This window comes from Metarhizium album (genome assembly GCF_000804445.1).
Source record: "Metarhizium album ARSEF 1941 chromosome Unknown scaffold_16, whole genome shotgun sequence".
NCBI classification, from domain to species: domain Eukaryota; kingdom Fungi; phylum Ascomycota; class Sordariomycetes; order Hypocreales; family Clavicipitaceae; genus Metarhizium; species Metarhizium album.
In genome coordinates this window covers 429930-450401 of record NW_024467590.1, presented here as the reverse complement: position 1 = coordinate 450401, position 20472 = coordinate 429930, and the positions used below count along the sequence as shown (strand labels likewise).

The following is a 20472-nucleotide window of genomic DNA, read 5'->3' as shown; positions in this document are numbered from 1 at the left end:
ATGGTCAAAGGAGGCGCAACCACGGACAGTCCGGCACTTGCCGTGCACGCACATGTGAAATATGTCCAGAGTCTCGATACCAAGAAGGACGAGCTTGACTATTGGCTGACGGAGCATTTGCGGCTCAATGGCGTCTACTGGGGCCTTACTGCCCTTCACTTGCTTGGACGGCCGGACGCTCTCTCTCGGCAAGAAACAGTTGATTTTGTTTTCTCATGCCAACACGAGAATGGCGGATTCGGCGCCGCCCCGGGGCACGATGCTCACATGCTGTCCACAGTGAGTGCTGTGCAGATTTTGGCAATGGTGGACGCCTTGGATGAGCTTGATGCGCGGGGACATGGCAGAGTCAAAGTTGAACAGTGTAGGTCACCTCAAAGCCCCGAGTGTCCAGGAATTACTCTAACCCGTAGGGGAGGGGGGCGACAGACATTGCAGACCTGCAGGATCCTAATACCGGCAGCTTCTATGGCGACGAGTGGGGTGAGGATGACACCCGATTTCTCTACGGTGCACTGAACGCGCTGTCGCTTCTCGGTGCCCTATCTCGCATCAACCTAGACAAGGCAGTCTCACACGTCCAGAGCTGTGCGAATTTTGATGGCGGTTACGGCGCGAAACCCGGGGCGGAGTCGCATTCGGGCCAAATATTGACCTGCCTGGCTGCTCTGAGCATCGCCAACAGGCTGGACGTGGTAGATGAGGAAAAGCTCGGAGGCTGGCTTAGCGAACGACAGACCCCCAGCGGCGGCTTCAACGGCCGCCCTGAAAAGAAGGAGGATGTCTGTTACAGCTGGTGGGTCCTGGCCAGTCTGGCTATACTCAAGCGGACACACTGGATCGACCGTGACGCTCTCATTGCCTTCATCCTGAGCAGCCAGGATTCCGAGAACGGTGGCCTCTCGGATCGCCCTGGCGACATGGTGGATGTATGGCACACGTGCTTCGGCCTTGCCGGCCTCAGTCTCATGCAATATCCTGGGATGGTGCCGGTCAACCCGGTCTACTGCATGCCCGAAGCCATTGTTGCAAAATGCGTCGGGTCTAACAGATGAGGTGACTTATTCAAGCGCCGTTCCACCTTCCAAAAACCAGTAGCGACAGCCGGTCGTGATCCTCAGCTATTGGCACATCTTACCCTCTTGCCATCTAATAACCTGCTAAAGGCACTGCTCCGTGATAGCCAGGATACAAGGCGAGAGAAGAATGAATGAAAACATGCAGGTTTTTCAGGGGCATGTCCTCCCCTCATGGAGATTGCCCTGTGAAGTCCTCCAGACATGCACTGCGCCGCCCGGGAAACAAGGGAGCACCGTGAACTGGTGCAAATGGCCACGACTACAAGGCAGAAGAGAAATAAAGCTTCAGTTGCATCTTGATGCTCAGTTGAGTCTGTTTTTCATTTACTGCATGCCCCATGCCACTTGGGAAAAGAGCTAGAAACCTCCCTTGTCACAGCTATGGCACGAACCAAGCCTCCAAGTCAAATATCGACGATGTGAATCCTATCAGTAATTACATCAAAGTTTTGAAAAGCCATTCGCTTTCCAATGTGGCCGCGTCTCCTCTCACTTGAGACCGAGTCCTGCCCATCCCACATGGCGATGCCTCGCTCGAGTGTGCCTCCCACGATACACTTGTACCGGCCACATGTCCTGCCAGCTGGCAGATCATGCCATCGAACTGCTCAACACTCATGGCCACCAAAAGGGAAGGAGCAGGTCGTCCAACGTGGACCCTAGGGCATGAGCCTCGATACAGTTCTACCACCACCAGACCCAGACGCTTACGCTTCGACACCAGACCCTTCTTGACTTTGCCTCGAGTTGCTCACCCCGATGTCCGCGGCTAGCACCTAGCACTGTCTCGCTCCTTGACATTGTGGAATTCGCCTCCGTCAGACTTGGTCCCATATATAGTCTTTTACTTGACATGATTGGTATCAACTCCCGACGAATTGGAACTCCCAATCCCCAATTGTAGGGGTCACCTCGCCCTGTTGGATCGCGGCTTCCTCCTGTGGCTCACCATGGATCGAAAACCAAGAACACCGATTACGGCAATCATGCAAACGGTAGGCGCGTACCATGATATTTCCTTCCAAAAAACCATCTTCGCTTCGGCTGCGGACTGGTCGTCATGCTTTGGCGGTTGTTTACTTTACCCTTCCCTGCCTGCATCCGATCATCTCTGTACCTCAGTTCCCTCCACTTGCTCTTTTCTCAATTCCGCCATCACCTATTGCTTCTTTGCTCCTGTAGTCCGGATTGGGCCGCACATCCTTTTTGCTGCTGCTGCTGCTTTCTTGTCGTCGAACCACACCTGACTTGGGTACTGGACACTCCTGTCAAAGGCCGAAGCCGGGGATTACGTCGTTCGTGCCGACCTCGGGCCCGGCATGTCCATGTTTCTCCTGCCAGCTCGGTCTTTTCAAAGGCTAACTTTTCGCACCTAGGATATGGAGTCGTCTCTCGAATCCACCAGAGATTGTACACCAGCTTCAATCAACAAGAACATCCCGCTCCTTTGCACAGTTTGCCCAGAGGCACCCCGCTTCTCAGACGTATCGCATTTACTCACACACATCGCCTCCAAGGGGCATCTACACCATGAGACACAAACTAAACTCAAGTCCCACCAGGATATCGCGGCATCTGTGACCTTGCAGCAGTATGAGAGTTGGTACACAGCTAATGGAATCGAGGCGCTTCTTGTGGAGAGAATGAAGGCAAAGCAGAAGAAGGAGGCAGCAAAGTCCAGCCGCACTCGAGACTCAACCCCATCGGCGACATCAAAGGTGAACACTATTTGTGCCCGTGTGTGTATTGAGCTGATCCACTGACCCAATCAATAGTCGAGACGAAGGTCCAAGCGAAGCTCAAATAAGACGACGGTGAAAGCTGAGCAAGACGACTTGGCCCAAGAGCTCCCTCTATTTCCGGGACTTTTTACATCTGAAGTTGATGCGGAGATGGATGAGGAGTTTGCCAGCGGTGACATGCTGTCGCTCAAGGGCCAAGTTTGGCCCGGCATGGGCAAAATGGACCTTGCCAACGATGACATGAAGCGTACTCGGAATCAACGCAAACCCAATTCCGTAATTGAGAAGATGAAACATACCTCCGAGGGAATTGAACCTAATCAGGTTGTCATGACGCCGGATCTAGAGGTCGAGCGAGTCAAGGGAGTTTATGACAGCTCCTCGCCTATTCCTGGTCAGGAGGAAGAGGTCAGCCTTGTAGTCACCCAACAGACACAACGTCATGGCCGAGCCCAGTGCTAACAGTCAAAGACTCCCAAAAAGACGACCAGGTCCAAACGAAAGCGGCCACAAGCACTCGCCGAATTATCAGTCAACGTGCCTCGCCGTGCTGGCAGACGACCTGGCCGCCGAAATGGCCAATCCAAAGTCAAGGCATCTCCGGACGAATGCAATGGCGACGGCATCCTGCAGATTGCTGTGCACGCGACCTCTTCGAGACATGGAAATGATGTGTTCCGCGACGACGACAATGACGGAGTCTCAGGTAAGGCTTTCTCAAAGCCGGGACCTTTTCAGCTGCTGAGTATTTCAGGAATTTATGGCGATCGCATGTTCACAACTCCATCCCGTCAGGACCAAAGGTATGTACTATCAATATTCTGTTTGTTGATTTACGCTTACAACTAGTAGACCTGACGTGCTAAATCGCATGGGCCTGTATCCCTATGACCGCGTATCGCACTCGCCGCTCATGTCCCCTACGCCTTCGTCTAGAGACGTGTCGTCTCGCCTTTTCCCGTCGAGAAATTCACAGCGACCGAGGGTACAAGGTAGTGCCTATGAGAACTATGGTGGACATGCAAACTTTGGTGAGTTTTGTTCTCTCTCTGTCGTCCAGTAACTCGTCGTCCATTAACCTTCTCTAGTCTCGGTTGGCCAACCCGAAACCACGTCTTTTGGTGTCAACGACCAGTCGATTTACAACTATTCCTCCAGGTTGCCATTCGTGCCTTGCAACAATGCCGGTGCTTCAAGTAACTACATTTTCCGCTTCAACTCCAACAGTCTCCTGCAACCGAAACCAGAACGACACCTGAGCCCCGGACATAGCGAGCTGATTAATGGGACCGGTAACCCACAATACCTGCAGATTTCTGAATCGAATCCCCTTTTTTCTCAAGATCGACCCATTTTTGGTTCGTACAGTACGATAGGGCCATCTCAGACGCTCTCTTCCTTCAGCATGCAATCAATGAACCGCGGCAGCGACCACAATCAAGAGGCTGCTAACAACCAAGATGACCACGCCACCACGGGTTGCAGCATCAAAATGGAGAACCATTTCAGCGACATGATGACCAACGTGGCGACGGGGGACTGCAAGCAAACTAGCTTCACGGAAACCGAGGTATGGACGAGTACTGAAACATTGGACTTGTGAGCAACGTGCCAATATACTTCAGCAAGGCCTTCGGCACCGTTATCTCATGGATCAAACTGGGACGACTATCAATTCTACGGTATCATGGACATAAGTTTTGGTTCTTGGGTTTTTTATTCGTCTTTTCCTCCAAAGAGATGTACCGTTATATAAAAGGGCCGAGGATTAATCCATGGAACGCTCATCGCCCGCTTTTGGGGGTTATCCATCCCTATCTACAGCAACATTCATACCATCTTACCAGCTTACACGCTGTCTCCGCACTGAATCAAGTCTGAAATCGTCTTGTGTCGTCGCACTTTTCGTATCCTTATTCAATCTCGATACCACGTCAATTTCTGGGTTACTGCATGAGGTTAATACGCGTCAAATCGCATCATTATGTCGAGGGGTGGACGGCGGAAATAAAGTATGAGCGCAGTCTACGTGGGCGCGCCTCTTGAAAGGGGAGATGAATAGTAATGTCTGCACTCGAGCGAGCTATCACACGTCTTTCATAAGGAGAAGTTCTGTGGTCTCAACACTATTATCAATGTACCCGTTCCAGGGGTTCATGTGAGTCAAAAAGAGGGAATAGCTCAAGATTATATACAGAAACCGCCTTGAGAATTCCAACATGTGCACGCGCAGTGATGGCTCATAATTGCTCAATACTCGCAATCAAATGCTCCAGCTGCTCTGGTCCATGAGTCATTACTTGACCCAGCGTTCGACTGGCCCCTTTGAGACGCCGTACCGTCATATCCAATTCCATCTTGCCAGATTTATTGGCCGCCACATCGATGACCTTTTTGGGAATCCGGGCAAGACGCGCTACATTCAGCCCATACGATCGATGTGCAACTCCTTCGCCCACTTCATAGAGAAAGGTAATCTCCTCGTCGCCATCTGGCCCCTTGTCAGCCTTGAACTTCATATGAAGGTTCCTGACCCCGGGGAGGCCGTCGACGACTCTAGCAAGGTTCTGGTAGTGGGTGATGAACAGCGTGAGGCAGCGTGTCTCAGTGGCTACATGCTCCAAGACTGCCTGGGCAATGGCAGCACCATCGTGTGTGCTGGTGCCGCGGCCAAGCTCGTCGAGGATAACTAGGCTACGTGGTGTGGCGGAGCGGAGTATCCTTGCAGTCTCGGATACCTCCACCATGAATGTAGATTCCCCGGCAAAGAGGTTGTCCCTGGCGCCGGTGCGGGTGTGAATCGCATCACAGAGCGTGAGGGAGATGGCGTCGGCGGGGACGAAGGACCCGATCTGTGCCAGGAGCACGATGAGGGCGAGGGCGCGGACGTAGGACGACTTTCCGCCCATGTTGGGGCCCGTGATGAGGTGTGCCAGGGGCGAGGGGTGGGCGAGAGTTGTGCTGAACGGGATGTAGCCTGTTTCGATGGTGTGTTCTGCAATGGGGTGCCGGCCCTGCGTGATGGCGACCGTGGGTTCGGACGAGGGCGGCAAGAAGGTCGGTCTGCTGTAGCCTGGCTGGGCGGCGACCTTGGACAGGGAGAGGAGGCAGTCGAGTGAGGCGAGTGATGAGACGGCATCGCGAAGCGGCTGGTAGTCGGACGATATCGCGGCGAGCAGATCCTTGAATGCCTTGTCGCAGGCGGCGGCGAGAGCTTCGCGGTGTTGGTCTCGCTCGCCAATCATGCGCACCACTTCGGGGGTGTGGAAGCGGGATACTTTCTTGGTGCCCGAGATTTTGCTCCACGAAGCGGGAACGTTTCGGATGTCGCTGTTGGGGACCTCGATGAGGAACTCTATGCCTGCCACGGTCACGTAGTCGGCCTTTTTCTTCTTCAGCTTCGCGGCGGCCACTTTGAGGTGGTCGTCTAGCTCATGCTCTACGTGTGCAATGCACATTTGCTGGTCTTGGACGTCCTCTGTCTGGTACTCCTCTCGGAAGAAGGCATACTTGTCGTCCTTTCGTGCGGCTTCCAGGTTTATTCTCTCGAGGTATGACACGACCGTGTTGAGGATGCGGGGCAGTGCATTGATGGACGTGGCGAGGAGGGCAGCTGAAAAGGGGTTGTCGGAGGGGAACTGGACGGAGGAGTAGTGCGTGGCAATCTTTTGGAGGGTTTGGAGGACTGAGAGGAGCTCGGGACGGGTGCATTTGCCGTAGTAGATGCGAATGAGACTGCGCTCGAGGTCCGTCTTTGTGGTGGCCAGGAGTTTCTCGAGGTCGTCGACCGGCGCCGTGGACTGCTTGTCGACAAGTTCCTCGACGGCAGCGAGTCTTTCTTGGAGACGGTCTTGGTCTAGCAGGGGCCGGCCGACCCATTTCCGGAGAAGACGCTGACCGAAGCGGGTGAGTGTCTTGTCCAGAGCCCAGAAGAGGCTGCCCCGTTCTGCGTGGTCTGTGGAGTTGCGGTAGACTTCGAGGCTCTCGAGGGTGGTGCCGCTGAGGAGCATGTGCGACTGGGTGGTGAAGCTCTGGAAGTACTTTGTCAGATCGAAGACGTGTTGGAGCCCGTACTCCTCGAGGTGGTTGATCATGGCTGACAGGCAAATTGTGACGGGCTCCGGAAGCTTGAGCACTCTGTCGAGCAACGCACTGGCCGTCTCGCTTTGCGATGCGTCCTTGAGCTTGTCGGCATAGAACTGCGTGACGTGAGAGTAGGCTTCTGCTGCCATTGTCCGGGGTCGAGGCACCCGCTCTACTCGGCTTCGGTCACCAAAGACATTGGTACTGCTTCCTGACAGGTGCTGGACCAACTTGTCGGTTCCCTTTGTAAGATCACCCACTATGAGAAACTCGCATGGCGATATATGCAGCAGTCTCGTTTCGATCTCGCTTCTCATGAATCCATCTTGGAAAGTGTCGTAGACGATGTCGCCAGTTGCGGGTTGAACTGCCAGTATGCCGACGTCTACTTTTTCATCAGTCCCGGTTCCTTTGGATATTGTCTCTGTTATACACAGCAAGTAGCCGCCTGCAGGCGCTCCTTCAGCTTGTTGATCCAGCTCGCCGACTTCATCGACGTACGTCCCTTTCGTGTAGACATTGGTGAGCTTTCGGACGAACGGGGCGTTGCGGTTGTCGCCTGCCTTTTTCAGGGCAGCTGTCTCTATTTGTCGAACCACGCCGACCTTGTGTCCTGCTGCTACGAGCCGCTTCGCATGAACAGAGAGTCTGTGGACAGGAATGCTTGCTGAGGCAAACCGATCAAGGTGTGCCTCGGAAGGATCTGCGAAAACCGTTAGCAAAAAGGTCATGGGAGAGGGGGGCTTTCAAATTCACGGCACATACGCTCGTCATATCGCATCTTCCCAGGTATGCAGACGATGCCGAGCTCCTTTGCCGCGATTCTGGCGTCCTCCCCGAAGAAGCGGAACTTGTAGCCGACTTCGACTATGAGGATGGTATCCAGGTGCTTTCTCTTGATGTCCAAAAACTGAAGCTCCATGGGGGTAAGTCTGCCGCTCTTGGCACCCTTCTTCTTGGTCTTTGCAGGTGTCGGCAATTCGTCCTCGTCGGCATCCAAGTCTGCATCACCTTCTTCGTCTCCTGCGGCTCCATGGTCTCGAGCTATCCTTGACCTCCAAACCAGGGCATCGGGATGACCCAGTTTCTTTACAAATCGTTTGTGCAGCTGTTGGTTCATGTGTCTTCTGTCGTCGTCGTCGTCGTCGTCGTCGTCGTCTTGCGTCGACTGGGTCGCAGGCTTGGTATCTGATGCGTCGTAGAGATAGCGGCGAGCCCGGGACACTGCACCCGATGCATTCGTCGGTTTGCCCTTGACCGTCAATGTGCTTTCTTCTCCGTTGGGATTGTTATTCTCGTCGCCTCTGGGACGTTTCGACGACCTTTCGGGCCCTTCGTTTCCGTTGTCCGTGTTTTCTTCGAGCGGTCGCTTGCGAGGAGGCGAACACGAGGGAGACTGCGCCTTGTCGTCGTCCTTCACGGCGGCGTCTGCTGGTCGAGCTTCGGTCTGCCGGCGCTTGGAGGAAACGGCCGGTCCATTGACCGCCTTTGGAGTGAAGAAAGACGTCAATGACTGCTGCTTCCTCTCTGCGGGTTTTGCTTTCGGAGCCATGGCTGGCCACAGATGGCCTTGTGGGCAATGGTATTGCCCTGAGCAAATGCAAATCACGCTGGACGTTGATTGAACTTTATGAGCCGTCGCGTCTGCCATCAGAGTTGCACGCGTTGAGTGCCGCGGGCCCGCTTTTATCCGTTTGGGCCTCCAGCTTCGTGAAAAGACGCCTACCCGGGAGACCAGCTCAGGGTAGAAATCGGCTGCTCTATTGACTTTCCAGGCTGGTCAACTTCCAAGGCGAAGCCGGACACACAAGCCAGCAGTTGTCTCGAGTCGTGATACTAGTGTCATGGCCCGTGACAATATGTCTACGGACAAACGGAGCGGAACGGGGCGAAATACTCCGTATCAATTTCTGAAATGTATGTGCCGGTACAAGCTTGGTGTTTAGGTAATTGGCATATGTCGACCACAACACGATGCTCGGTGACAGATAATCGGCTCTAATCTTGACATTCCCAGGTAGCGACGCAAGCCTACATCGGTATTGTGCTGATTTCTGTGACAAAATCTATGAGAGGAGGGAAGTGAAGTGACCCGATTCGTATCCACTCCTTGACCGGCGTCGCGTTCGCCACTTGACCTGGCTTGGGTAATATAATTCATAATAGTGGGCACAGGCTGCAACGAGTCAAAAGCAATTTGGCGCAGTGGAAGCGCGCCGGGCTCATAACCCGGAGGTCGTACGATCGAAACGTACAATTGCTATTGTTTTTGCTTGTCTCACGACAAGCTCACTTGGAACAAGGTTTCATTTTCTATTTTTTATTTAGTTTTGTTTTTAATGCCGGCCACTTCCCCCCGCTTCATCTTTCCCCCCGCCCTTTTTTCTTTCATCTTGTAGAGATGAGGTATCATCAACAAGTTCGCCGTAGCACAAGCAGATGTGATATTTGTCACTGCAGAAACATGCGTCCTATCGGTACCATCCATATCTGATCGCCGTTGCCGTTACCCAGCTGCTGTCGTCTACAAAGGCCAAGGGACGCCCGACTGTGCTGGATGCAACATCTCAGTCTGCATGGAAAGACTTTCACGTCACTCGGCAACTCACTCAAGCGATGGTATCCAGCCCATGCCCTGCTTCGAAGTGCCTCGGCCCCCTTTCCAAGTCCTGCCACTTTTGACTCCATCTTCTCGTCACCATGATGCCGCCATCGGCCAAGCTCCTGTCACCTGTTGTATCAGACAACTGATGTCGTTGATGGTCATTCCGAGAACGCCTGCTGCTACCGGTTTCCTCAGTTGATCCGGCAGTTGAGTGATACCCAAGGGGGTCTGAGCCAGAGTCGTGGTGAAGCTCAGGGGCCATGACACGACGGCGGACAAAAACGGCAAAGGACGGGAGGCACCCAGTGATTATTGCTAGACATTCTTAGTACATCCCATGTTGACGACTCGTGTGCAAGAAAGACATCGCTTCAAGCATGCACATACCGACGACTCCCTCGATACAAGCCCACTATGGGGGGAAATATTAGTTTGTGCAGGTCAACCTTTGAAAATAAGCAAGACGACGTACCAGCATGAGCCATGTTGTGCTGACTTGACCTTGGTACACGCCGACTTGACCTTGGTACACGCTAGAGTCTAATGAAACACTTCGGATAATGGCCGTAATCATGGTCAAGACGCCAACGAGGAAGATGACGCCGACGCTGAGCTTCTCAACAAGCGATATTTTCAAATCCCACAGGACACGGACAGGCACAGCCATGACTGTTTCACGTCAGCTCCTCACGGCCCGTTTCGAGACTATCGAGTCAGACTTACTCAGAAGGTCGGTCGTCAGGTCTGCGCCGAGGCCGAACCACAGACTGATCTGCTTTGCCCTCGAATCCCGAGCGGTGGTGCATAGCCCTGGTGTAAACCAAGCACGCATAGACGAGCAACTGGTGAAGTTGCTGATGCAGCACCCGATAAAGGTCAAGACGGAGAATATAAGAACCCCCCACCAAACCCTGTTGTACCAAGGCAACCCGTCTGTGAGTCTCTTGAACATGGCCAACAGGCTCCACTTGACAGACCAAAGGGTCAGCCAGAAGAAGAACTGGACGGTGAAGAATTCGTGGAGCATGACGAGCAAGTCATGCTCCAGACTGGCATAGGGCTCCATTTCCCCCGCAATGATGGCCATGGCGTTGAAGAAGGTATTAGTCGTGGCATAGTAGAGCGCGCAAGTAATGGCGAATGACACTAAGGCGAGATACATGAATAAGTCTTCCATCTCAGTTGGGATTCTACGACACTTGAACCATCGTGCTGCAGTTCGCATCATGACGAAGACGATGCCTACGCACAGTGACGCGAGTAGTCCTCTCTGTAAAATAATCAGGAGCCGATCATCAGTCAGATATCAATGTTGGTGAGAGGGAACTTTACCTCGTCAGCTTCTCGAGAGACGTTTTGCGACGCCATCGCGGCATTCTGTGCGCGGCAGATCCGCGAATCAAAGGATAGATCTACAAGACTGCAAGAATTCAGATCTCTATTCGCTCATGATTTTTCTCGGCAAAGGGTCAGAAACGTCAAATGCCAATACAGTTGGTCCATGTAGTAAATGTCATTTAGCTCTCCTTGTCAAAGACATTTTCTGCCAGCTAGTCGGCACAGGGTGTGCTGCAAGCTAAACAAGCTCCAACAAACTCCCGTCGATTGCTACTTCTGCATCGACAACCTTCCAAGACATGAAATTTCTATGCTCATTTCAAGTTCACTAGGGCGGTAGAATGAGGTGGGTTGGCTGGTAGGAAAGACACATCGCTCTGCACTGCCATAGTCCGAGGCAAACGCGAGACGCCCCCCCCCACCTTGTCGAGAGCTTGAATGGCCAGGTGCTCATCGGAATGGAGGGAGGTCCACCGATGGAACCAAAGAATTGATATTTGGCGTTTTGACCTGACGGAGCGGTAGTTATGGTGGACGGGCGGGGAGAATGATGAAGGGCAAAGATGGTTTCGAGACTTCCACATCGAAATTTGCGACTTTGAATACCCCGACACGCACTCTGGAACCACTTGCGTGAGCCCCCGAGCAGGTATCGACACGCTTTCTTTGTTTGTCATTGGCAAGGGACAAAGCCAGCAGTCTGACGGGCTCGGCGGGCTCGACGGTCAGTCCAGGTACGAAGGGCGGACACGCCTCGGGTACAACGGACGCCACGGCGAGTAGCTTTGAAGGAGTCGAGGGTTAAGCATTCAAGACCGAACCGTCAGTTCGGCACCGTCGGGCTGGCCCCTTCAATGCTAGGGCGCTGGATAACCTTGACGAGGCTTGCACGCCACGACGAGCAGCCATGATGGGCAGTGCAGAGAGGGAGTGGCCGGGATGAGCCCAAGGTCGATTTCATGGTCCGAGAGGGCTTTTGCGACGGGACAGACGGACGACGGCGATGCGGCGGATTTGGACACACTGAGGCGTTTGTGGATGCTGAAGGCTCTTGGCATCTCAGTTGTGTTGTCGTTCAATTTGATACTGTCGAGCATATAAATTACTGGCACTGTGCGGAGTAGTGCTGAAGCTCAACGTGGAAGGACCCGCCCACGCCGGTCAAATCCAGCCAATTACGCCGAGGAAAACATTCCGCATCAGTACGTAACGTAACTACCTAGGTACGTATTCCCATGTCCCCACGGAGTACTTCAACTTACCATCACGCAGATATGTGATGGAAGGAGGCTGCACTATGAGAGGCCGGCGGCCAACTATCTATCCGATCTGCACAACGCAAATCATGACACAATACACATGGTAAAGCAGCAGAATCCCCGTCCAAGTGTCCACGCCATTCGATCAGAATCTGCTTCCCTTCCATGTCGTCCATCCCGGATCCCGCAGGCCAAACAAGGCGTCTCCTAGTAAGACTGCACAGTATCGTCATCTTGTTCCCCCCAGCTTGTCCTGATCCAGCTCAGTATGCATGTTTCGAGTCTCAATGCCGTGCTTCTGGCCCAGGCCCATCGGGTTGTTGGTGCCTCGGCCTTGATTGATCTTGAGCTAGGTTCATGCCCAGGTCAAGGCTTATCGAGCACGGAAAGGAACCCATGTTGCGAGGTCCGCTCCCTAATTCGGCTGTACCCCAGCCGTAGGGAACCTGCCCGAGTCCGTCTTTTAGAAAAGAAAAAGAGTCGCTCCGAAGCCATGGCTGGCTACTAGTTGACACTGCAGTGGCCCTTCTTAGCCTTCAGCCAGCCCAGGAAGCTTTCATATCCCAATAGCCTTGTGTCCATGAATTTGAAAATAGTCACAGCAACAGGCGCTAACCCGTCCCGCCAGTCGATTTACACCAGAAGCAGCGGTCGGCGTTGACATGTCGTGTGGCCCAGTACAAATTTGCTGTCAAGAGCGGTGATGATGCCGCATTTGCTGGTGCTTCCAATACTGATTGACCACGGCTTGACGTTGGATCCGAGAAACCTGAACCAGGTCGTGGTCTCCGACAAGAACCAGACATCAGTCGGCGCTGGAACTGTCTGGTATGACGTATACACCAAGCTTCAGCCCATGTGTTTGACCGTCATCGGAGGCAGGGTGTCTGCTATTGGCGTCGGCGGCTAATTCAGGGCGGAGGCATTCCATACTTCTCTAACCGATTTGCTGGGCCTGTGACAATGTCAATAACTTCCACGTACGTTGCGATTTGACAGGCGCAACAGGACAGGTCGCGTTTGCTGACGGTTCTCTCCGTGACGTTAAACCCAAATAATTTTGGCATTGTCGCTCGCTTTGATCTCGCGACATTCAGAGTGATACCTGGGCTGGTTTCCGAACTTTCTTCCCACTAACAACACAGCGACTTGTATCAACAGTACCTTTCTTTAACCATTTTGCCATCGACTCACCACAAGATCCCTACGCTCAGATCACACGTCCTACTCGTTCAATGGACGCAACTGGAATGCCTACCTTTCCCGCACTCCATGCCATCGGGTACAATAGTAGTCCTAGGCAGATTCGCCGTCGCCGTACTTCCCACCAACAGAGATGGCCTACATACCACCAGCACCCATTCACTGGAAGAGACGTCTGAATAGTGTCTAGGCTGCTGTGGTATGAAGAGCATTTCGACCTTGAAGATTTAATTTAGCTTCTGGGATCGCGAAGTGTTCATTCCTCAAACTCACCCGTATGTATCTCGAGCGGATGATAGTTACATTTTGTTCGTGACAGATATGGCCATGGTCAACAGGAGGAGTATCCATACCATGCATATGCAGTCCACACACAAACTACAGTCCGATATACAGTAACATTGCTGCGGCCAAGGCAGTATAGCGCGCGATTGCCTAGCACATACTCTGTCAAAATTCGGCTTGCTTCTTATTGCATCTGTTGTGTTTGGCTATTAGATGATTAGATGCAACGCATCTGTCACTGGATGCGAGAGAATAGCGGTTGATGGTTGCAAGATATTCGATTCTCATTATTCCTGATACACATAAGTCTCGCACGGACGGATAATGGCGTCCGTCTGAAGCCCCAGGACCCTGCGATTGCTGACAGCCACCATCAACGCAACCTGTTGACGGGATGATCCAGATTGATGGCGGCGCCAGTATCCAGGAACGCCGAGGAACGGCCCCAGACTCCATCCTTCGTCATTCGACGATGAGAGTGAGGCGGATGTGTCCGTGTTGCCTTTTTCAGAGAGAGTTATCAAAGTAGGTAACTACCTGGTAGGACAAAGTACGGAGAGTAATCGTCGTTGTGGTTGAACTTGTGCGCCTACCAGCCACTCGATTTTATTTTGTCGATTGACGGCAGGCACGAGCAACCCGCAGCCCGCACCCCCACCATCGTTCCTTCCCTCGTCCAAGCGCCGTCTCTTTCCCTTTCTCTCTTCCTCTCTGTCTTGCAGATTGCAGCTGCAACCTGCACAAACCCGCATCGTCAGCGGTCTGGGCATCCAATATTTCGTCTGAGCGCACATCGCTTCAGCTCTCCCGCCGCTCCAGCTTGCATCGTCCCGAGGAAAAAAAAAACTAAAAAAAACTTCCCGAGTACGTGTCTACTACCAACATCCGCAGTCCAGAGCAACTGCTCTCGTCGGCCGCATTCGTTGCGCATCCAGCAGAATCACCGCAATGGGCTTTCTCGATCCCTTCACCGACGGCCTCTCCATCGGCCCTGGCGGCATGTCCCGCCCGTCCAAACATCGTAGGGACGCCTCTCGATCGCGCAGAAAGCACCGTTCCCGCTCGCGATCAAGCTCTCGCGCCCGCGGCGGCGCCAACTCCATCACCGGCGCCTTGTTGGGCGGCCTCACCGGCGACAGCCACTACTCCAGGCACAATTCGTCACGGGGATCCTTTTTCGGCACCGCCAACAACAGCCGCTCGAGCTTCTTCAACTTTGGTGAGTGGTGGTGGTTGTTGTTGTTGGACCAAGCGTCGGCCTCTCTCCCACGAGGGCGGCCTCGAAACTTGCAGCCAACTGCCACCGGTGCCGCTAACACTCGACCAACCATTCAGGAAACCGCTCTTCGTACTACAAACGGTCCCCTCGACAAGGCTTTATGCAGCGAGCGTACAGGCGGCTCCGGCGCCTCATCCGAGACCTCATCCACTATGCCAAGCGCCACCCGTGGAAGGTGTTTTTCCTCGTCGTCATGCCCCTCGTCACCACGGGCGCATTGGCCGGCCTGCTCGCCCGCTTCGGGTTGCGCATTCCACCGTCACTGGAGCGCATGATGGGCGTGGCCTCCCGCGCCGCTTCGGGCGACTCCCTTGGACTCGTCAGCGATGCCGTCCGCATGGCCGGCGATCTTGGCCGCAACACCCGCGGCGCCAGCATCTCCCGTGGCCGTGATGGCGCCCTGCAGTGGGAGAGACGGTCTAGCTACGGCAGCTACGGCGGATATGATGACTACGGCTACGGCAATTCCAGGGCCCGTGGTGGGAGCGGCGACACGTGGAGCAATACCATTGCTGACGTGGCGAGACGATTCCTTTGAGCCCTGCGTTGGAGGAGGGCTCTGTCTTGGTGGTACGCGAGGGAAAGCACTTGATGACCCTAGATTTGGCTCAGCGCATATGACGGACGGACGGACGGCTCTGAGCCTTTTTTTTTTTTGTCCCTTCCTTCCTTCATTCACTGGCGCATAGGGCGTTTCGGGTTTGTGGACATCTGGCATATAGCATCTGCAAGGCCGCTTGCGGGTTGGCTGGCTGGTTTCATTGGGGCTGTGTCCCTTGGTTCGCGTAGGAATATTTATGTCTTATACGTACGTACATATTATCTGTATGTAGTTGTCAGTAGGCAATGATACGACCATGACGATGCTGCGGAGAGACTTGGGTACCAGTAGTTTGCCTCGCTCAACCGGACCTATTCAGGCTCACAATCACTCGACAAGCATTCACTCAGCACTGCGAACAAGTCGTATAAAAAAAGTCATTCATAGCCATTGTGCATAATTTGTATCATTCACTTACACCTGTAGGTTCGCAAATTCCTCTGAAATCTACTTCTTATATCCCATAGTCGCCTGCCAGGAGCCATCTTCCTCTTCGCGCCCAATGCATAATATGTCCAATGGAAAATAAATAAGTAGTAGACACCACACCTCCCCCCTTGGACACAAGACTGGACACTACAACCCTCTCCACGTCGTCGCACCTGAACCCTCGGCTCCTCGCCCACTTCCACCCCGTAAGATATGCACACGAGGGGTCAAGGAGCTGGGGATGAAGACATGCTATGTATCCGTGCTTGAAGAAAAAAAATGTTCATGCAAAAGTCATCCGACGCCGCATGCCTTTCATCTTTCTTGAGTGAGGGAGGCTGCTTCGATTTTCAATCTGACGATTGCACGACCCCTCTTCATCTTCTCATGTGCTGGCTGAGAAGAGTCTGACGAGAAACACAATGTGCCCATCTTGGTGCGCGTTTGCTTTCGACAGTGACTTCTGTATTGTCTTGATCGCATGGTAAGGCTTCTTGCTCCCAAGATAGAACCCGTCAACAACTGGATAGATGTCGTTCTTCGCAACACATTAGACAATGATTGCTGAATGTGCAGATACGTGAGTAATCCATATTCATTCGTAATGATATTCGATGGTTTTTTTTGGCGACTTGTTTCCCATCATGCTTTCTCTTCTGGTTCGCTGTTGCAGAGTAATGAAAAACGAAGGAAATCAATATCCTCTACTCATTTCGTGGCCAATGCGATTCAGGTTGGGCTTGGCTCCTTGCTCGGCTTCCAGAATTGCATCATGCGACCAAGCCTTCTTGTCTTGCTGCCCTTTGACCGACTTCTATTGCCTTCTGCTTCATTATCCAAGGTTACTTCCATGGAAAGTTTGCTCCTCTCGCCGTGCGAGCTACTGATGAGTCGACTCAGTGACACAAGACTTGACCGCCTGCGTCCAAAAGCTGCTGAAGAAACCGACGACGGGCGTTGCTCCCGAAGGCTTGGTTGTGACATGCGCGCGCTAGGTACGAAGGTGCTGTCCCGAGTCATTGTCGAGTTGCTGGAGGTCAATGACGGAATGTCGTAGTCAACCGAAATCCGCACTTCAGGACCAGGTTCACCCATGAGCAACGAATGGAAGCTGTTCTCATCTGTGACGGACGAGGGGGCAGTAGAGATTCGCTGGGCGTCCATGGACATTGGCGATCTTGGTGAGGGATACGATGAGGCATGGCTTGTCGAGTATGGACTGGTAGGCGTTGCTTGATTTAGATCAACTATCGACAAATCTCGATGTCCAGGTGGGATTCTTGGAGAAGATGCAGGGGAACCATGTTGATCAGCTGTTAAGCTCGAAAAGACCGCACCACAACGGCAAGTGCTGAACGTAGGCTCTTCATTGATGACTTCTTCGTGCAGTGAAGTTCTAGAACACTCCGTGCGGACAGCATGAACAGAAGCCGAGTGGTCGGTATTGCAAGTCCCGCAGTTTGCTTTACGGAGAGTTGCAGCAGCGGCCATCTCACCTGGAATCAAAGGCTCTGGAATAAGCTCTGTTGCGGGTGGCGTCATCGCCCCGTCTGACTCGTCACTCTTCCGGTTTCTGGCATCGTTCGAGGCAGCTTCGGCATGCCCTGAACTATCCTCACCCGCTTCCTCTTCCTCTTCCTCATCCTCCTCTTCTTCAAATACATCTGCCATTGTTGAGCTGCTGCCAAACCGATGGATACCAGCGCGGCCAGGATCAAATGGCGGCAGATCCGGTGCTGATTCTGTTCGACGATGATAGTGCATACCAGGTCCACTAAACCCTTTTAAACCTTGTGCGCTGTGTAGTCGTCGCTTGTTGACATTGCCAGCGGCTCGCTGTGCTGCGTCCCACTCCGGATTGCGAGGCAACGGCGTATTGAAAGGACCAAGAGCTGCATCCAGATCAATCATAGGGTACAAACTCTCTTCCTCAGACTGTCGTGTAGGGCCAGTTGGTTCTTCAAGAGGTGGTGATTCGGTAACTGTGACTATAGGAGGTGCCAGTGCGGATGCTATTTCGTTTTGTTCGGGGTCGCAGTCCTCACGCCCGTCCTTATCATCCGCAACTGGACCTACCGAAGCCGGAGGCGTTGGCGGGCGCATTACGTGTATCTTTGATCGTTTTCTATTGTTCCGAAGAGGAAGTATTGATCCAGCCCAGCCCTTAACTCTCCTCTTCTTGCTGGCTTTTTTGTGGTCCTGTTTTGAAGGACTAGTAGAGCTGTCCCTAGCAGTACCTTCATCACCCGAAGAGCAAGATTCATAATCGGATGACAGCCCTCCAGGCACAGCCCTTGATACAGACTCTGAGGAGCTAGAGCTGGATGACCGATATTTGGACGATGATGTGGATCCCATGAAAGGTTCTAAGCCGAAAAAAGACCACCTCTTGGACGTCTTTGTTGGACTTGGGGGCGTTGCGCTGACGGGCTGCGAGTTGGCCACATTTGACAGTGTCGGAATAGAGTTTCGCCGTCTAGGAGAGGTACTGGCTGCTCCAGTTGCAGCCTTGAAATCGGTAGTGCCTTCCAAAACGGCACCGGCCGTGCTTGGCCTAGAGTCGACAATTTCACGGGTGGGAATTCGAGCGAGAGATGCGGGACTCTCGCGTCCCCCGGGAGACGCAGCAGAAACGAGAGAAGATATGCTGCCTGACACGGAATGTCCCGGGCGAGCTGTCATAGTACTTGATGTGTCGCTTGAGACCAGTGACAGGGGCCGGGGAATAAATTCCAGAGTGTCCGAGAATCCGACTCGAGCCCTCCCAGGCCGCGACTGCGTCGGGGTGGCATCCGGTCTTAACGGGGAAGCCAATAAGGTTACGGAGTGGTTGCTCATTGTGTTCTCCTTGGTCGTGTTGAAGTGCTGGGCTGCAATGGGATTGGCAGGCTCAGGCAGTGGAGGTTGGTGGTCTATAGACACAAGAGGACCTTCATTTAGATTGAATGCAGTCGGGCTATTCGGTGCACTGCTTCCCTTTGGTCTCAAAAATTCGGCCTGCGGACGGAGAACAGGAAGCTCGTTTGTAGAAATGGTGCCAGAGACGCCACGTCGATGGCCTCTTCGTGGCGGATGAAGTCCGGGTGAAGGGAAACCACTCTCCGACTTGGTTGGGCTGGTGCTCACGATAGCAATAGAACTACCATCTCGGATACTACCTCCCACAAACTCACTTCCTCCACGTCGGTGTCCATGCCCGGGCGGTCGTAACGGTGAAGGGAAGGCCCTGCCTGAGTTTGGTGTGACTGGGGGGCTGAGGACTGTCATGGATTCAGGATCAGTAGGCAAGGTTGCGCCAGGGTTGAAACGAAACTGTGGGAGCGCTGCTGGCCGATGAGCAATGCCTGGCGACTCCCGAGTCGGAGACGCTGCAGGCCTGTTTTGAAGATCTACCATGGAGACTGGTCGTCGACGTTGCCTAGACGTGGATGGCGATGAAGCAGAAGCTGGGCTGGCCGGGAACACAAAGGGCGGATTGGCAGGACGTGAGTCGGGAGGACTCGACACCTCCTGATCAAGTGCACTCGAGGCGGGATTCGAGGCAACGAGATGACCAAATGGCTGTTGGATGGCAGGCATGCCTCTAGGCGAAGCACTGGCAATAGGCGCCATACACGCTACGTCGTGAGAAGTTGCCATCTATGCTGGGCCGCGCTGCGGCGGGAGAAGCGATGGACAACTCAAGAAGTCGTCGAGGTCATAGGAGGAGCGGAGTTGTTTGGGGTGAGCACCCAAGGGCCTCGTAATTGTCGCGATTGAAACCGAAACCGTAAACGAAGGGGACGAAGAATACTGCGGCCAAGGTAAATAACAGATGCGGTGAATATGCACTAAGTCTACAAGCCGAGACTATACGATCAGCACGCCTCGGGTCGAATTGCGGAAACAAGTGATGCGTTGCCGCGGACTGTGATGGCAAAGGGTCTGTTGAAGTCATGCGATGGCCTGCGGAACGGTACCAACCTGGTGAGAGGAATGCAAAGACGAAAAGCATTAAAACCGGGCGCCAAAGCCGACGTGTCGGAGGCAGGGCAAAATCAAGACAACAAATGAGTGGACGGCCAAAGCCAGCGCCTGCTCTCGACGAGAAGTGCAGCTGGAATTGCACCAAGTTGACGATGGTAAGTCGTGCAAGGAGCGCGGTGAAGCGGCTACCTGGAGGTGAGAAGTTGCGAAGTTGGAGGGAAGATGTGGGCGATTGAGAAGAGGCCAGGCAGTAGGATGGCCGGGCGGCGATGACAATGTTAGGTCGACGGCCTGAGTGGGTGAATAAGGCGACGGGCCCTGCCAGCCAGTGCCAGTGGCCAGTTGACGAGAGAGTGGGGGAGAGGAGAAGGAAGGGCAGGGAGGTTGGGGGGTGCCAGGTGAGAGGGCAAGAGCGCCGCTAGACAAGGAAAGTGTGCGACATTCGCCGGACTCGAGTTAGTACTGCTAGTACTAAGAAGTACCTACTTAGGAACCCAGGTAGAGCCATTTGTGAGATGGGACAAGGGGCAGCCCATGAATTGTCATCTTGGCTGCTTTGCTGCTGCGAGAGCGGGAAAACGTCAATGATGGAAATGGCAACAT

At 53.6% G+C, this 20472-nt stretch overlaps 6 protein-coding genes across 6 annotated transcripts; 3 read left to right on the top strand and 3 right to left on the bottom strand.

Annotated features, from left to right (window-relative positions):
• Positions 1–1055, top strand: MAM_05921 (geranylgeranyltransferase beta subunit; the record flags this gene model as incomplete). The annotated part of the gene is made up of 2 exons (XM_040824719.1): positions 1–279; positions 414–1055. The coding sequence occupies 2 exons, from the start codon at positions 1–3 to the stop codon at positions 1053–1055; spliced, it is 921 nt and encodes a 306-aa protein (XP_040677401.1).
• A 1403-nt stretch (positions 1056–2458) lies between these two features.
• MAM_05920 (uncharacterized protein) lies at positions 2459–4424 on the top strand (the record flags this gene model as incomplete). The annotated part of the gene is made up of 6 exons (XM_040824718.1): positions 2459–2797; positions 2855–3229; positions 3287–3527; positions 3576–3624; positions 3674–3852; positions 3910–4424. The coding sequence occupies 6 exons, from the start codon at positions 2459–2461 to the stop codon at positions 4422–4424; spliced, it is 1698 nt and encodes a 565-aa protein (XP_040677400.1).
• A 637-nt stretch (positions 4425–5061) lies between these two features.
• On the bottom strand, positions 5062–8456 carry MAM_05919 (DNA mismatch repair protein msh3; the record flags this gene model as incomplete). The annotated part of the gene is made up of 2 exons (XM_040824717.1): positions 5062–7607; positions 7670–8456. The coding sequence occupies 2 exons, from the start codon at positions 8454–8456 to the stop codon at positions 5062–5064; spliced, it is 3333 nt and encodes a 1110-aa protein (XP_040677399.1).
• A 1057-nt stretch (positions 8457–9513) lies between these two features.
• On the bottom strand, positions 9514–10877 carry MAM_05918 (uncharacterized protein; the record flags this gene model as incomplete). The annotated part of the gene is made up of 5 exons (XM_040824716.1): positions 9514–9824; positions 9897–9921; positions 9982–10178; positions 10233–10779; positions 10842–10877. 5 exons carry the CDS (start codon positions 10875–10877, stop codon positions 9514–9516), a joined length of 1116 nt encoding a protein of 371 aa, XP_040677398.1.
• Positions 10878–14542: 3665 nt separating this feature from the next.
• MAM_05917 (uncharacterized protein) lies at positions 14543–15411 on the top strand (the record flags this gene model as incomplete). Its single annotated transcript, XM_040824715.1, has 2 exons — positions 14543–14813; positions 14930–15411. The coding sequence occupies 2 exons, from the start codon at positions 14543–14545 to the stop codon at positions 15409–15411; spliced, it is 753 nt and encodes a 250-aa protein (XP_040677397.1).
• Positions 15412–16632: 1221 nt separating this feature from the next.
• On the bottom strand, positions 16633–19299 carry MAM_05916 (uncharacterized protein; the record flags this gene model as incomplete). Its single annotated transcript, XM_040824714.1, has 1 exon — positions 16633–19299. One exon carries the CDS (start codon positions 19297–19299, stop codon positions 16633–16635), a length of 2667 nt encoding a protein of 888 aa, XP_040677396.1.
• Between the last annotated feature and the right edge of the window lie 1173 nt (positions 19300–20472).